At 34.7% G+C, this 16,549-nt stretch overlaps 1 protein-coding gene across 4 annotated transcripts in view; it reads right to left on the bottom strand.

Moving 5' to 3' along the window:
* The window catches only part of LOC143223555 (potassium voltage-gated channel subfamily KQT member 1-like), a 147,873-nt gene extending 131,548 nt beyond the window's left edge, over positions 1 to 16,325 (bottom strand). For 3 of the 4 annotated variants that reach the window (XM_076451655.1, XM_076451658.1, XM_076451657.1), the window contains exon 1: positions 15,026 to 16,324. In XM_076451655.1, coding sequence (XP_076307770.1) covers positions 15,026 to 15,285 — 260 coding nt within the window. In that variant the 5' untranslated portion in view covers positions 15,286 to 16,324. Of the gene's footprint in view, positions 1 to 15,025 lie in introns of all 4 variants that reach the window. The other variant, XM_076451656.1, reaches the window with a different exon arrangement.
* Between the last annotated feature and the right edge of the window lie 224 nt (positions 16,326 to 16,549).

Raw genomic sequence — 16,549 nt, 5'->3', positions numbered from 1 at the left:
GACGATATTAATATATTGACAACATGCCTGGTTAATTGTTGTTGTTTCTTAGACGACGGTTCGTTGCACTTTCGTGTGTCTTCATCGAAACGTTGTCTAAAACGAATTTCACAAGGCAGATTGGACATATCAACATTTCCTAACAGTTCTCCACCTACTAAACTTCTGGTTTAAACAGTTTATCAATTAGATTTGATATATTTTCCTCGGCATCTTCAATATGTATTTTTAATACTAACCAGGTATTACTGAAAGACACCCTTCGCACAGCAAGAACAAACAAATCTGTAAATACCAAAAAATCATTTACTTTTAGGAATTGCTTCCTAGAAATTAAAGCTTTATGATGTATCCAACAACTTGCATCTGACAGTTATTTATATCAACATATCGTTAGCTTTCTCTTAATCACATATGTAGGAATAGAGAGCAGCAGGGTCGACACCCCAGAGTATCAGTCTGAGCATTCAAAACCTCAGAGCATTTCGGTAAAGAAATTTAAATTAAAAACCACTTTACACCAACTAGTAATATTTCCGTAGTACAGGAAAACAACTGTAAAAACATATACCATATCTCTCAGTTCAGTTTATTATAATTTTAGACTTACACTGAATGCTAGATTATCAAAGTAGGCTTGAGATGATGTATGGACAAAGCAGGGAAAAAGCGTCGGAAAAATAAAACCCTTGTTTATGTCTTAACTTTTAATGATTTTATTAATATTTTCTTTTTAACTTCGGTTTAAAATTTTGCTTGGAGAAAAAAAAAAAAACCTATGCAAGTGTGTTCTGTGTGTCAAATCGAGACGCACATTGGCATAAAGGGATTGGTAAACAGCGTTTCATAGTACAGAACCTGTGAATAAATTTTGTTCCAGTTTACAGCATACAATAAGAAAATACACTACTTCAATAAAAACAAATTCACATACCAAGAGATGCACCCCCTAGTGGCATAGTGGTGTGTCTGCCGACTTACAATGCTGGAAACTGAGTTTCGATACTCGTGGTGGGCAGAGCACAGGTAGCCCATTACAAACAAAAATCAAGAGGTGCAGGCTTTTTGCTTGTAAGATGCTGAAACATTGATAGCATTAACTACAATACATATTTATAATAAATGTTAGCCACTGTTTCTCATGACATCCCAGAAATACATGTGTTATAATAAATGTTAGACCCTATTTCTCGTCATATCACAGAAGTACATCAGCTATAATAGATGTTAGCCTCTATTTCTCATTATAAAGGTTTAATATAATGGAATATTGAATCCGTAATATATTTTGCACGTATTTGTACAGTATTTAGGTTTCTTTGCATTCTCTTTACAGAACTAGAATCCCAGCATTCTTTTGTTGTGCCCAACAATTCTTTCTATCAACACAAGTGTAACTTCAATATGCCTACAGCAATCTAAGAATTTTCTTTGTTCCTGTCAGAGTTAACCATATTGAGGTCTTTCATTTAAACTGTGGTTACTATTTCGTGCCTACAGTCCACATGTTTTTTCTCTTTTTCATCAAAGGTGTGTACTTGGATTCAATAACCAAAAGATTCTCCTTTTCTCAGCAACCAGGTTTACTAGTAATCATGAGTCCTGGTTGCAATCACACGTGGTAAAATGTTAGCTGCTTCGTGACACTCATGGTTAATAAAGCTCTTTTGCGATAAACATGCTGCTGGAAATAGCAATAATTAGGCTAACAATGTCACTTTAGTAACTCGTTACTGCTCCGAGAGACTCAGTATTGTTGAAACCACTTCATGATACACATGCTGCTAGAAACAACAATATTTGATGCCAATAATGTTGCTGAGTTCTTTGTGAATGAAACAGTTAAACTAACTTAGTGTTCGCATGTTTATTCATATCTTACACACGCCTCTAAAAGTTTCGGAACACTAAATCACCCTTGAAACACGAAGTTTAAACTTCACATAAACAAACATAATTGAGTAACATACTCTACTGAGAAGTCTTTTAAATCAGTTGGTGTGTTCTCACTGCTCTCCAATCACAGACTTAAAGCATATTACCGAAGTGACTAAATACAATGTAACAGAAGTGCTATTCAAGGTTATCTTCCGCTTTATTCAGTCTTATCCTACTGTTTTACAATTCTGTGAGCCATTTCAAGGTTTTGATGATACAAATGAATTGTATGGGGAGTTATATAAAGTATATCTAACTTCCATAACAAAATAAACATCTGGTAAAACAAATAATGTCAGTATTAGAGCATATAAACGTAGATTGGTAGAGTTTGTTTTTTGAGAAAGCTTTCATCAAGACAATGTGGATAAGTAATTTTTCTCAAAAACAGATTTTGAATTTTATAAATTTAATAAAACCAGGATCAGTCAGGCTTTTTTATTATCACTGAAAAATATATTTTGGAATATATATATATTAACTATTTTGATTTTTATTGTTTTAGAATATGACTTAAAACCTATACGAACCTTTCCTAGTTATTAACTGATGAGCTAGACAGGTAAATAACAACAACCATCGCCAGCTCTAGGCCTTATTATCTACTCCTCTTTTATGGCACAACTATAGCTCTGACGTATCGAGTGCATTTACTTGACAATTGGTCATGAATCATAAAACAACGATTCATAGTTGCGGCATGCTAACCAATAGGCCACGATATATCCAGGAACTTGAGATTCATGGATTTGCCTCATATCAGTAAGTTATAATGGTTTCGGGGAAATCCCGGTTTCATTTTATCGCCAAGCTAAACGTGCTTAGCAATAAATAAATACGTATATATTTATATAAACTTTCAAGGAGTATATATTAGAAATACTCATATTAATATAACTTACGTACGGTAAGAAGAGAACATTATAAGCACAGTACACTAAGTATTATTTGATGTTTAGTTGTTTTAAGCTAACATTCATTTGAAGAAACTAGTAATTTATATAATAATTTACTTTTTTATTTTTTCTGATTTATCAAGCAGCATGATTAAATACACATTATCTAAACTAATTTATTTTGTTTCTTGTTTTTGAATTTTGCGCAAATTTACACGAGGGCTATCTTCGCTAGCCATCTCTAATTTAGCAGTGTAAGACTAGAGGGAAGGCAGCTAGTCATCACCACCCACCGCCAACAATTGGGCTACTCTTTTACCAACGAATAGTCGGGACTTACCAACATTATAATGTCCCCACAGCTGAAAGGGCGAACATGTTTGGTGGGATGTGGATTCTAACCCACGACGCTAAGAGTGCGAGTCGATCGCCCAAACCACCTGCCCATGCCAAGCCCATGTCTGTTGAACGACCTCCTGTAACGTTATGGTAGTAGAGATCGTTTTGCTATATTCAAAATAGCACATATAAATAGTATTCAGTTGTCAAGCTTAGGACTATGTTTCATCTTATTTATTCATACGTCTTACTCCTTCTGACGTATGTTATATGTATTGATTTTTATAGTTAACGTACTAATTAATAAGTAACACAAAACTAAAATGTGAAAAAATCATAAGGAAAATCAAAAGTGTATAAATTAATATACATTCAAATGGGTTTTTCGTTTCTTAAATTTCATCCAAAAGCTCGTGCTAATGCTTATTCTAATTAAAAAAAAATTTTTGAAAAACTCATAACTAACTTAATTTACAAAGATCTGAACGACGTGTGACTAATTCTTTTCAATGCTCAATGCGTCAAATGTGCAAAATGGATGGATATTTCGGTTACATAGAATTCTTGACGTCATAAGCATCAGTCACCACAAGGAAGTACAGTCGGTTAACAGCTTGACATGATTATTTCTATCACCTGTAAGTTTCCTGGTTTGTTTTTCCACCGAAATCGTACTCTCTGTATTGCGAAAATGGTTTACTGTGTGAAGTTTGTTTGTAATTATAGAACTGGCACTCTACCAGGTTAAAATGATTTGTTGTCGTTGTATTGTGTTGTTCTCAGGAGACAAGAAAAACATGGACTCACAACACAGTTTTACATCGTCAAGTGTTATTAACCATAATCGGCTCTGCTCTGTATATTTTAAAAGAGAGTTAACTGACTGTGGTTCCATAAAATATTAGAAATATGATACAATGTTAGTATAAATAATATTAAACGATATTTCCTGGAGTGGATAACCAGCAGTCAGACAGTGCAAAATGCAGTGGATAACCAGCAGTCAGACAGTGCAAAATGAAGTGGATAACCAGCAGTCAAACAATGCAAAATGAAGTGGATAACCAGCAGTCAAACAATGCAAAATGAAGTGGATAACCAGCTGTCAGACAGTGCAAAATGGAGTGGATAACCAGCTGTCAGACAGTTCAAAACGGACAACTTTATCAAAATCAACATGTCCGAGAAAGAAGGAGAGAGAAGGAGAGCTTTCAAAACAAAAAAACAGAAATCCTCTTATAATTTCAAACTTGTTTATTTTAAATTCATTGTTACCAAAATACCACCAAGAATAGAGATATTCCAGTACGTTTTTCCTCCCATGTTTCTCTTACTTTGTCCACTGCAGACAAAAAAATCTGATGCAATCGACAAATTAACAAAAACATGGAAAAAAAATCTGGTATGAAAGTAATTTTTATCATAGAGCTCCATTCTATTGGTTCAGAATGTTTCTTTAGCTTTGGACGTCTACATTGTGAATAAACTGCTATAAACTGGGTTTGGATACCCATGGTGGGCAGAGCACAGTTAGTTCTTTGTGTACCTTTGTGCATAATATCAAAACAAACAAAACTACGTTGGGACTTTTAAAGTATTCCAAAATGGTCTGTCTTTTTGTTTTTTATTTCGCGCAAACCTACACGAGAGCCATCTGCGCTAGGCGTCCCTAATTTAGCAGTGATGGATAGCTACGGAAGGAAACTTTAGTCATCACCGCCGCCTATTCTTGGGGTACTCTTTTACCAACAAATAGTAGGATTGACGTAACAATATAATGTCTCAACCCGCAAAATAGCGAGCAAGTTTGCTGGGACTGGGATTTGAACCCGCACCCCTCAAATTGTAACTCGAGCCTCCTAACCGTCCCCCGCTGGTACAGCGGCAAGTCTACGGATTTACAACGCTAAAATCAGGAGTTAGATTCCCCTCGGTAGACTCAGCAGATAGCCCAACATGGCTTTACTTTTAGAAAGCGCAAGCGCGCGCACACACACACACACACGCCTCCTAACCACCAGGTCGTGCTTGACCCTAGATGGTATGTAACATGCAGTCTGTTCTATGGTAGGTCATCAATGACGTTACCATATTTTGCGAGTAGAATCTATTTAAACTTCTGTAAACTCCGTAAATTATGAAACAATTAATATATTTTTAACAATAGTACGAAAAAATATTTTGAATATATGTATATTGTTGGGCGTCATGACCCACGTGACTCCGAATAAAAGCAAAAAAAGTTATTTAAATGCCCTTTCAGTTTAAAATTTGACCTGGCTGTGTACTCACTAGCACAACGAAGAATAAAACCAGATTTTAACACGTTCATAAACTAAAACAATTGTGAGTATAGATATAGGCCCACGATAGGTCAGCGGTAAATTTACGACCTTACATGCTAAAATACGGAGTCAAATTATCCGCAGATCTCAGATAGCCCACTGTGTAACTTTTAGCTAAAAAAAACAAAAAAAAAACAGCGACAAAACAAACAGAAATGTGATACCAATATTAAAAACAATGATTTCTAAATAGCTAACAATATTTAGATTACAACTCATAACACACTGAATTATTCCACACAAGGAAACGTACCCGTCCCCAGTGATGAGGAAGTATCAGTTAATCTATAAATTTAAATTATTTCATGGACTTTAAAAAAATTGATTGAGTTGGTTGGTTTCACTCAGAACCAAAACACTGAACTACTTATATCATGACCCGATATGGCCAAGTGTGTTAAGGCGTTCGACTCGTAATCCGAGGGTCGCGGGCACGAATCCCGTTCGCACCAAACGTGCTCGCCCTTTCAGCCGTGAGGACGTTATAATGTTACGGTCAATCCCACTATTCGTTGGTAAAAGAGTAGCCCAAGAGTTGGCGGTGGGCGGTGATGACTAGCTGCCTTCCCTCTAACCTTACATTGCTAAATTAGGGACGGCTAGCGCAGATAGCCCTCGAGTAGCTTTGCGCGAAATTCCCAACAAACAAAACAAACTTATATCATTCACCATGAAAATAATTATTAAACATTTCAATCACGTTAAGAACTGTTCAACAATAACATACAGTAAACCAACATTTTATTTGAGTTATGTCACATTTTGAAATGTGAATGATAGTATGTTTGATTCCAAATAAATTAGTGTGGACTATCCTGCTTGTGAAATAAAATTTGACATGACGTTGTTAATGCATGTTCTCCTATCATTATAAAAGTGAATGTTGAACTTTGTCTGCGTGCACAGCTTTTGAAACAGGAGACAGGCAAACACGCGTAAAGAGACCACGATTTGTAATACATATAAAATTAATCCAGGTTTGTGCGTTTGTATGTCCTCGAACTCTTCCCACGGTTTTGGAGTGGCATGGATAGTACCCTTAGTTATGTGGTGTTATTCCCTTAAAGGTTGTGGGGGGGGGGCGAAAACGCGACAGGAAAATAGGTATGATTTATTTCCCTGACCCCTGGAGATCCACTAAGCGCCATATTTCAAATTATGTTCGAACTTCAACCCATAAATTAGTGACAAAAAGCTTCGAACACGTGCTTAGGTAACACGAACGGTGTTCCAATTGATTTTTATTTTTCATATAATCCCTTTGGGGATAGCGATAGAGATAACCGAAAGAACTTGGTCAGTACATCTAGGCCTCCGTGAACTATGTTAAAATTATTATATATTTGTATATATATACATACACAAAAATTAGAATGCAATCTCATATCTGACCTTTTGGTAACCTTTGATCTTTTTAATTAAATACAAATACTGGCAACAATTTATGTTTAGGCTTCGTAGCAATTTTAAATATAGTTCCACCAGTTTTCCATGCAAGATTTGTAATAATTTATAACACCAGTGACTCACTCGTATCATACGAATCTCCCCTCTTTCTCAGGCATTACAACAACGGTGCGTATATAGCATGATTGTTATCGTTACTACATGCCCGTGGCTGAGGGTAACAAAGCAAGACGAATGATAAGGAAAAAAACGATGGTCATCATAGTTTTATTTACTGTTGTAGGATCGGAGACTTAGATCTCGAAAGTTCCTATCGCTCGCCTGTATACACTGATTTAAAACGTACTCAACTCTATTCCGTCTCACGTCACAGGAGCGTTTTCTTGTCCTGAATACTTTATCACCATAACAACCAATATTATTTCAGCATTCTCCAATAATGCATATATTAGCATTAAGAATTCACCAGCAACTTCATTCCTCGAGCAACTGTAAACTGACGGCTTGGACTAGCACCTGGAACACTGGTCTCCAGTTCGAGACTCACTGGCCACATCATTGATTCGAAAACCTCATATGTTCTCTGCACTATGACCAGGTATTGCAAAAGTAACAAAACTTACGTTTGGTAAATGACGTATCCTCCAACGACATCAGGGCTGGACCTTGGCTCCATGGTCATCGTTTAAAGTGATTTAGTGTGGAAAGTAACCGGGAATCACTGAAGAACAGATTTATAAGCATTATTATATTCTGTCAAATTCAGTGAAATTCGGATTTTCCTAAGGAATAGATTGTCGAAGATTGCGGAAATTTTAGCAAAAGAAACACTAAATAAGGTGACCACTCAAGTGGTTCGATTATTTTCAAAGAGTGTAGCCCCTTCTTATCAAGAGTTTTTTTTAGTAAATAAAGCATCACCATACGAAAAAGCTCGAGTCCCCGATTAGCAGCAGACGCTTCACTATAAACTGTTCAGTTTATACAACAAACGTACGTTAAAAATATTACAAATTTTGTTTTGCTTATAATTAAGTACAAAGCCACACAATGGGCTATCTGCGCTCTGCCCACCACGAGTATCGAAACCCGGATTATAGCAATTTGAGTCCACACTCATTCTGCTGTGCCAGTGAGAAGGATATTACAAATAAACAGGTTGCGTAAAGAAAATGTAACAGACGTAGAGACAAGTAGATGGACCAGAAATCAATAGCGCAGTTATGCTCGTCGTATTCACTACCTGAACCTGAAACATTTGTTGAATAGATCGCTCGGTAATATTGATCAAGTGATGTTGGTGTATACATTTGTCTATGTATGATAAGTCGATCTCTTGACTATTTTAATATCAGTTGCTGTTGTCCTTTTGTCCCGATACAAAGGTACACAATGGACTATCTTCTATCAAACTTTCACGGCGAACTGAACCTTCTATGTTAGAATTTAACTCTATAAACTTACCGTTGGCTCACCCTGGATTTCTAATGTCAGCATTTTTGCTACATTTAGAATTTTATTAAATATTCATTTTTCTCCTAGGAGTCTATCATATGCCCTTGGTGTTTAAAATTTCGATGTTTTTAGATTAATTCATCTCTAACAAAGTTGATATTAAGAACGGATGTTAAGTTGTCTATCTCGCTGAAAGGGCGCTTGATTATATTGTGAAAATAACTTGCAGTTGTGAAATTCAGCGTAAAGCACTTTACAGACACTTGAATTTTCTGTAAACAATAAAGTTCACTTATCAACCTCACTATCAAGAATTTAATACACACCTGATTTCTATACTCGGACTAGCGATTAGAAACCTGGCTCGCTTCAGTGTGTTCTACAAGCACTAGGAGTCTATATTAATATGACCTTTCTACGTTTTACGGAAAAGTGAATTTTCTGTTAACCTTACTGTAAAGTGTTTCACTGGCACTTGAAATCTATATTAGTAACAACGTTAAGCCGCAAAATAATTATTTCTCGCAATTTATCCTCCAATAAATGTGCAAGTAATGAAGGAGACAAGTCACTGATGTTGGGTGATGTAACAAACGGTGAACGAGTTGTTTCTACACAAATCCACTTTAATTAAATCCATATTTAAAATTCATCTCTTTTTGTCTCTATATAAGCGTGCGTAACTTGTAGGACGCGCGAGAGAAGTGAGGATGCGGGTGGGTGAGAGCGTAGAACATATAAATATGCATGGCAACTTTTAATTACTGTAAAACACGTACTTATATTTATTAGTGGTCTCACTAGAGTAGCCAAAGAGTGGACAGTGGGAGGCGTTGACTAGCACTTGTCTTTCTCTTCAAAATTAGGAACAGCTAGCGCAGATAGCCTCGAGTAGCTCTGCACCAGAATAAACAAACATTTATCTATAACCCCAAACTCCACTGCAACGATTCGCACGTTTTAAACCCCTTTTTACCTAATACATTCTGAAGAATAACCCCAAATAATGCTGCACAATACACTAAAAACATTTTGTGGCATTTAATTAACATTTACGGGAGAAAAAAGGATTTCAAACTCTGGTCCCTGTTGGTAATTATCTTGATCACTAAAGTGCTTCATTAAGCAAGTCTCTTCAGCTGTCATTGTCTAGTGAGGCCTCTCTCTCCAAATTAGATTTCGCCTTAACGACACTCGCTTGAACAGGTTGGAAAGGAAGACTGAAAGGGAGTCAGACACAAAGTTACTTATTAATTTGTTTTCTTTTCTTTTCTCTTGACTATTTGAGTTATTATTGGTCAGTTTTGACTATGCAAGTGTATTCTTCCCATTACCCATTCTATTCTGTTTCTACTTTGCGTTTATTAACAAACCTTCTTCCGCTTTCAATCGATAAAACGTGATTAATTTATTTTATGACCTTTCTGTTTCGTCGTTTTTTGGATCACAAGAGTAGATCTTCAATAACCGAAAAGTGACACCTTCAGGCATTAACATGGACTACTTCTTGTTTCATATTTAAGAAAAATAAAATAAAAGTAGCAACACGGTTTTATATAAAAATTAAATTAAACTTGTCAAGTGCGTAACATTTATAAACAGTAGAAATAACCAAAGAGTATATTTTTAAGTAAGCAGTTTTTCCAACATTTATGTAAACCGTTACATTCGATTTTACTTCTGCACCGCATTATAAAAACACACGATAATCTTTAAAAACTACGTTTGCTATTAAAACGTCCAATCGTAGAAAAAGTAAAACTTCACAAAACTTGTAAACCTTCCTCATTAAGTACTATCAGCAATACACCTTCATCAAATAATATAATTCAGTGTGCAAAAAAACATTATTTCTGTAACTGTTGATTCTTAATTTGGTATTTTTTAACACGGTCATATTTCAACCTACTATCTTAAAATTTCAAATATTACCGCATTTGTGACCTAGGTATTGTGGTGTTCCTGACACTGTTTACACTTGGTATTTTGGTACTTCTAACATTGTTTACACTTGGTATTTTGGTACTTCAGATAACATTACCTTCATAACCTGATATTGTAGCACTTCTGACACTGTTATCATTTGTAACTAGTTATTTTGGTATTTCCATATCTTTTACATTAATGGTATGGTCTGGTATTTCTGACATTACCACTCTTATAGTCTGGTAATTTGATATTTGGAAGTCTTAGCATTCCTTAGAAGCTCAGTATTAAACAATAGTTTCTCCTGTATCTTGAATATTCGAAATTGGCTCTTTAGAACAGGTGGTAACTGGAAATATGCCACAATCGAACCCCACGAATGTGCAGTTTTAAGTAGGTCGTTTTAAGTCTTTAGGGCACAAACGACTTCCTCCCGTGATCCTCTTTTGAAAGGTTTAACTGATCAACTGTTTGTTCTAATTTTAAACAGAAGAATTGGGATGCTGAGCAAAACCGCTACTTCGTGCCAGTGGATGAGTATATAACCGTGACTTAAAAGAATGACAAGCACTGAAGAGAATTTGTGTAGTGATTGTTTTGTTTTAACATACTTATGTAGACACATTCGTATTTGTTTGTTTTTCTCGTGTTTCTTTTTTCTTTTCTTGTTTTTTACTTTTACTGACTATGCTCTGTTGGAAACGGTAAATCAAAATAAAAAACTGAATACGACCTGATTATTCAAATAATTAGACACGTTTCTTACTCTAAATTATTATCGGCGCAGTTTATATTCTGTTTATTGTTATCAGTGTTTCTGAAACTAAAGTTTAATTCTACACTGTTAATACAATGTTTAGGGTTATCATTTTTTTTAAATTAAAGCCTAATTCAATGCTTTTTAAACAATGTTCATGGTTATCAGTATTTTATAAACATGATTAAGCTCAAACTATTTATATTAAGTTTAGGATTACCAGTATTTACGAAATTAAAACCTATTTTAATACTATATAAATATTTATCAATACGTTTCAAACTAAAACTTAATCTAGCATTGTTTAAGCAAATAGTTAACAGCACCTAACTTCATTCAACACAGTTTATATAAATCTATATAAATAACATATTTGTGTTTGTCTCTCCGGAACTTTTCTCTCAAATTTCTCGGTCAAACGCTACAAATCTCATATATAAATGCCTTATTTCAAAGGAGTTAGGATTACATATTGGCTTTTTCATTCAGAATCACCTTACCTGTTTTTTGTAGTCAAAATTTTTTAATGAAAAATGTATGCTATACGATTGCATAATGTCATTGTCATCACGTGTTAACTGGCTTTGATTTTAAGTTCAGTTTTTTATTTGCAAACACGCATAAGCAGTTCGTTCAAGACCATACACTTAGAACTTTGTGAACACGCATTCGGACGTTTCTGCGTATTCAATTCAATAGGCCTTCATTGCACCTTTACATTTACTATACTGTGCAATAATTAAGTCATCTTCTCTTTAGTATGCGTTTTATCCTTCATTTTTTGCGAGTTTCTTTGTTTCAATTCTTAAAACCGTGGAATACACTAAGCGCTCATAACTGTTTCATACATACTCTGTAAACTATTATAAATACCATTACTACACTTGATTGTTTACTCTAAGTGTAGTTTTATGAAATAAAGTTACGCTTACGTGAGTTTGTTTGTCTGACCGCATAAAAGTTTTCCAATAAACCAGAATTTATTTATCTAACAAAACCCTGCAAGAAATTGTAACTTAAATGCCGAGCGTGAAAATGATAGAATAAGGAAAATTCAAGTGACAGGCATGAAAACTACTGTAAATGTTTTGTGTATCGCGACCAATATTTAATAGCAAATTTCAAGCAAAAACGTCATTCAGCACTGTTTATATAATAACATTTCTTAATACATTAATAAAGAAATTAGGTCTAAAACAACAACAATAAATATCTAACAACATATTTCAATGTAAAACGTAAACTAATGTATGTAAGTAGTTAAATATACTTAACTTCATCGATAGTTTATGTAAATATTTAATGATATACTTCACTCGAAGACTTCATTTAACACCTTTTATGTAAATACGTAACAACACTGAATCTTACATTTATACAAATAATAGCATTTCCCACACTTAAACTTAATTCAACATTTCGTGTGTTATAAGACCGTAATGTTTAATCAAAGTTAAACGAGTCTGTGAAACAGTATCTGTTATGAATAAAATACATAATATCTATTACAATTCAATTAGATCATATCTATTACAAGTCTAATAAGTAATACACGTTCGAGTCTAGTATATAATATCCGCACTACTCTAATAGGTGATATCCGTTACAAGTGTACGAGGTAATAGCTGTTAAGAACCTTAACTGTATAACTATTATGAGTTTAATATGCGATATACGTTACAGATATACTCTATAATATCCGTTTAAAGTCTAAAATATGATATCCATTCTCAACGACTAGATATACTGTCAGGTAGTGAAATAGCTTGCAACTGCGGCTCCTAGTTAGTCTAAAATTGAGTCGTTTAGCTAATGGCAAGCTTTATATGTTTTACACTACTCTCGCCGGTTTTCGTAGCATAGCATATTTACTATAGCAACCAAGCTATGAAGTGGAGCAAAAAATTTGAAGCAGCAACGTCTGAGCTTCTCTGCTTTTGTATTTCGCGCAAAGCTCCTTGAGAGCTATCTTCGCTGACCGTTCCCAATTTAGCAGTGTTAGACTTGAGAGAGGGCAGCTAGTCATCACTACCCACCGCAAACTCTTAGGCTACTCTTTCACCAATGAATAGTGGGATTGAAAGTTACATTATAATACCTCCACGTCAATAAGGGAGAGTACGTTTGGTGTTATGGGGATTCAAACCCGCGAGCTTCAAATTACGAGTCGAGCACCTTAACCAGCTGGCCATTCCAAGCCACGGATGAGCCAACAAAAATTTATTGTGAACGTTGCTGGTGTTGTAAACTAATCATTCTTGTGCAGAACAACAACATTCTATTAGATATGAAATGATAGTAAAACGTATTCATAAGACGGTTGATATGGGTATTAAACTTTAATTAAAACAAAGTATAAAGAAACGTTTTGGCCTTCTTAGGTCTTCCTTAAGTTAACTTTTGTTACCTTTTCTAACCTGAAGATGACCTAAGAAGGTCGAAACGTTGTTCTGTACTTTATTTTAATTAAAGTTTCCAAACCCATACCAGCCGACTTGTGAATACATTTACACTTCAAGTGGGTTTCTCCTCATTATGATAGTGTTTTTGTATGCGTTTTTTTTTTTTTTACAGCAAAGCCACATCGGAGTATCTGCTGTGTCCACCGAGGGGAATAAAACCCCTGATTTTAGCATTGTAAATCCAAAGACTTACGCTGTCCCAGCGGGAAATATATCATGATAGTAAAAAAGGTTTTTCACTTCGCAAGATTGCACCAGATTATTGTAAGAAACAGCATTCTATCTTACAGGAACTGATAGTAAAACACGTTTTTCACTTCGCAAGATTGCACCAGATTATTGTAAGAAACAGCATTCTATCTTACAGGAACTGATAGTAAAACACGTTTTTCACTTCGCAAGATTGCACCAGATTATTGTAAGAAACAGCATTCTATCTTACAGGAACTGATAGTAAAACACGTTTTTCACTTCGCAAGATTGCACCAGATTATTGTAAGAAACAGCATTCTATCTTACAGGAACTGATAGTAAAACACGTTTTTCACTTCGCAAGATTGCACCGGATTATTGTAAGAAACAGCATTCTATCTTACAGGAACTGATAGTAAAATACGTTTTTCACTTCGCAAGAATGTATCAGATTCTTCTATAAAAAGACATTCCTATACTTGACGAATCAATTTGATATCGCTCTGATACTCTGGGTTAAAACTTTATTCTATTTTATAGCTGTACTCTATAATAACAAATAATAATAAAAGAAACAGGAATTTTTAATAACAAATATATATATAAATCAAAAGAGTTTGATAAGAGTATTATTGTCACAGCTTGGGTTCTGGTTTTCATATCAAAAACCGTAAGGGTTTGATTATTTCTTTACTGATGTAATATTTAAATATTGTACTAACCGGTACTACTTTTAATACATAAAGGCATTACAATTTATATCAGTAAAATTTATGAAAAGTTTCAGCTCTTTACAATGAATCATTTTGATGCAGTGAGTTGCATACGACTAAGGAGTAAAATTAAACAAGTTTCTCATGCAGTACTTCTCATAAAAAAAAAAAATGATTTTTAAGAATTTTTTCACTTTTTCTAAAATGTTTTTGTTATCTTTCAACGAAGTCTGAATACTATGATTAGTAATTAGTTACAAAAACAGCCGCCCTACGGCAGGATTTCTAGTTATACCATTTAATCTGAAGACAATATTCAGCATGTACGTATGTAACTAAGAGACTAAAGAGCTAATTTACAGTCACTTCACTTCTCGTATCTATATCTGAATACACTTTTTGACACATACATACGTAACTAAGAGAGTAAAGAACTCAAAGTCACCTTGCTTCTTCATACCTTAACACCATTTAATCTAAAGACACTTTTCGACGCGTGCATACGCGACTAAGAAAGTAAAGAACTCAATTAGTATTTTGCTTCTTTATACCTTAATACCACTTTATTTGAAAACAATTTACATCGCATACTTACATGCTAAGATGATACAGAACTGCTTTAAGTCCATGTGGTCTCTCTAGAAAGTTGTAAATCATAGTTTGTTTCTTCCTATATCGGGCGTCTCGAGATCGGCTGAAAGATTTGATTGGTTTACCCAGTAGGTTAGTACGGGATATCTGAAACTGTGAGCTGGTGGATCCACAGTCTAATCTCCCAAGCTCTAACCTCTCCACAAAGCCAGCACGAGATTCACCTGCTAACTCCCCAATGGTTCTGTGCCTTTGTGGTGACATGGTTTCTTAACACAAGAGTTCTACTGTGTGCAGAAATATTGGCTCACGGCATGTGTTGTAATTTAACAGAATTTATTACTGTATACAAAAATTCTGGCTCGTGATATAATGTTGGCTATAAACACTGTTACCAATTCCTTTTCCTTCTCGTCCCCTCCCTAAAGAATCTGTTTGTTTTTTCGAAAGAAACCATAAATTCACTTGCAATACTTTTGTTTAAAGAGTGGCAAATTCTTTAAAGATATAAATACTTTAGTTTATATTCTTATAAATTTTATTTATTCTGACAACGAGTAAAACTGAAAGAAGTAACAATAACTGAATAGTGTTCTATATTTTCTTTAACCTAACTGGCTATTTCACATTAGCAGCCACTTTAACAATACCAACTGTTCATATACTTATGTACACAATACAAATCACATCGATCTACGAGTACACATACGCTACCGTTTTCACACTTATGAAAACAATGTAAGTTTGTTCGAGCTACTGGTGAACATTACAACCAAACATTTTATCACATTTACCTGAATTATAGTTTGATCAACAAGTTAGTTAACCAGTTCATTCATATTAATATCCATAATACCACCATCTGTCAACGCATTCACGTTCACGGTATCCAACTGATCCTGCTAACACATTGACATCCACTTTGATATTGTCGACTAATATCCCACTTTTCCCTGCACACTAAGAATCTACGCTAGTTTTACGGTTCTGACGTTTTTTCGGTGATTTTTACAGCAACGATTTCAATATCATTCAGGTAATTTATAAAGATAAATATTAATCTAGGATTTACTTCGGCTCGTTTTTTATCTTCTTTAAACTTTGTGCGATTAATCATCAATGTTAAACGTCCTGTTTAAATCCGTATGAAGAAACAGCGATTAGATAATTCCAACTTATTCTTCCAAATGCTACCGTTATATAAACATTCCTAGTTCATCCAACGCCTGTTAACATGGCGGGAACACATTCGATACTGCCGAAATCAGCGCATGCCACAATTCAAATACGCGTGCAGGAAACAAGTCTTTCTTAACGTTAAAAGCCTGGTGGCGCTTCTGTTGAAATAATACTTAACGTCGAAAATCGGCGGGAAAACCGAGTGCGAGTACAAGTCTTGTACAGCACAGTGAAAACGTTTGAGTGTGAATTATTTATCTACTTACGATGTCAGTCATGCTTGTTATAACCCGCTATCAATAATTTTGATTTTTTTCCTTTGTGTATTATTGATTTTTTGGGAGCTACT

This window comes from Tachypleus tridentatus, chromosome 8 (assembly GCF_004210375.1).
Source record: "Tachypleus tridentatus isolate NWPU-2018 chromosome 8, ASM421037v1, whole genome shotgun sequence".
In the NCBI taxonomy this organism is placed as follows: domain Eukaryota; kingdom Metazoa; phylum Arthropoda; class Merostomata; order Xiphosura; family Limulidae; genus Tachypleus; species Tachypleus tridentatus.
This window is presented reverse-complemented; position numbering and strand designations above follow the sequence as displayed.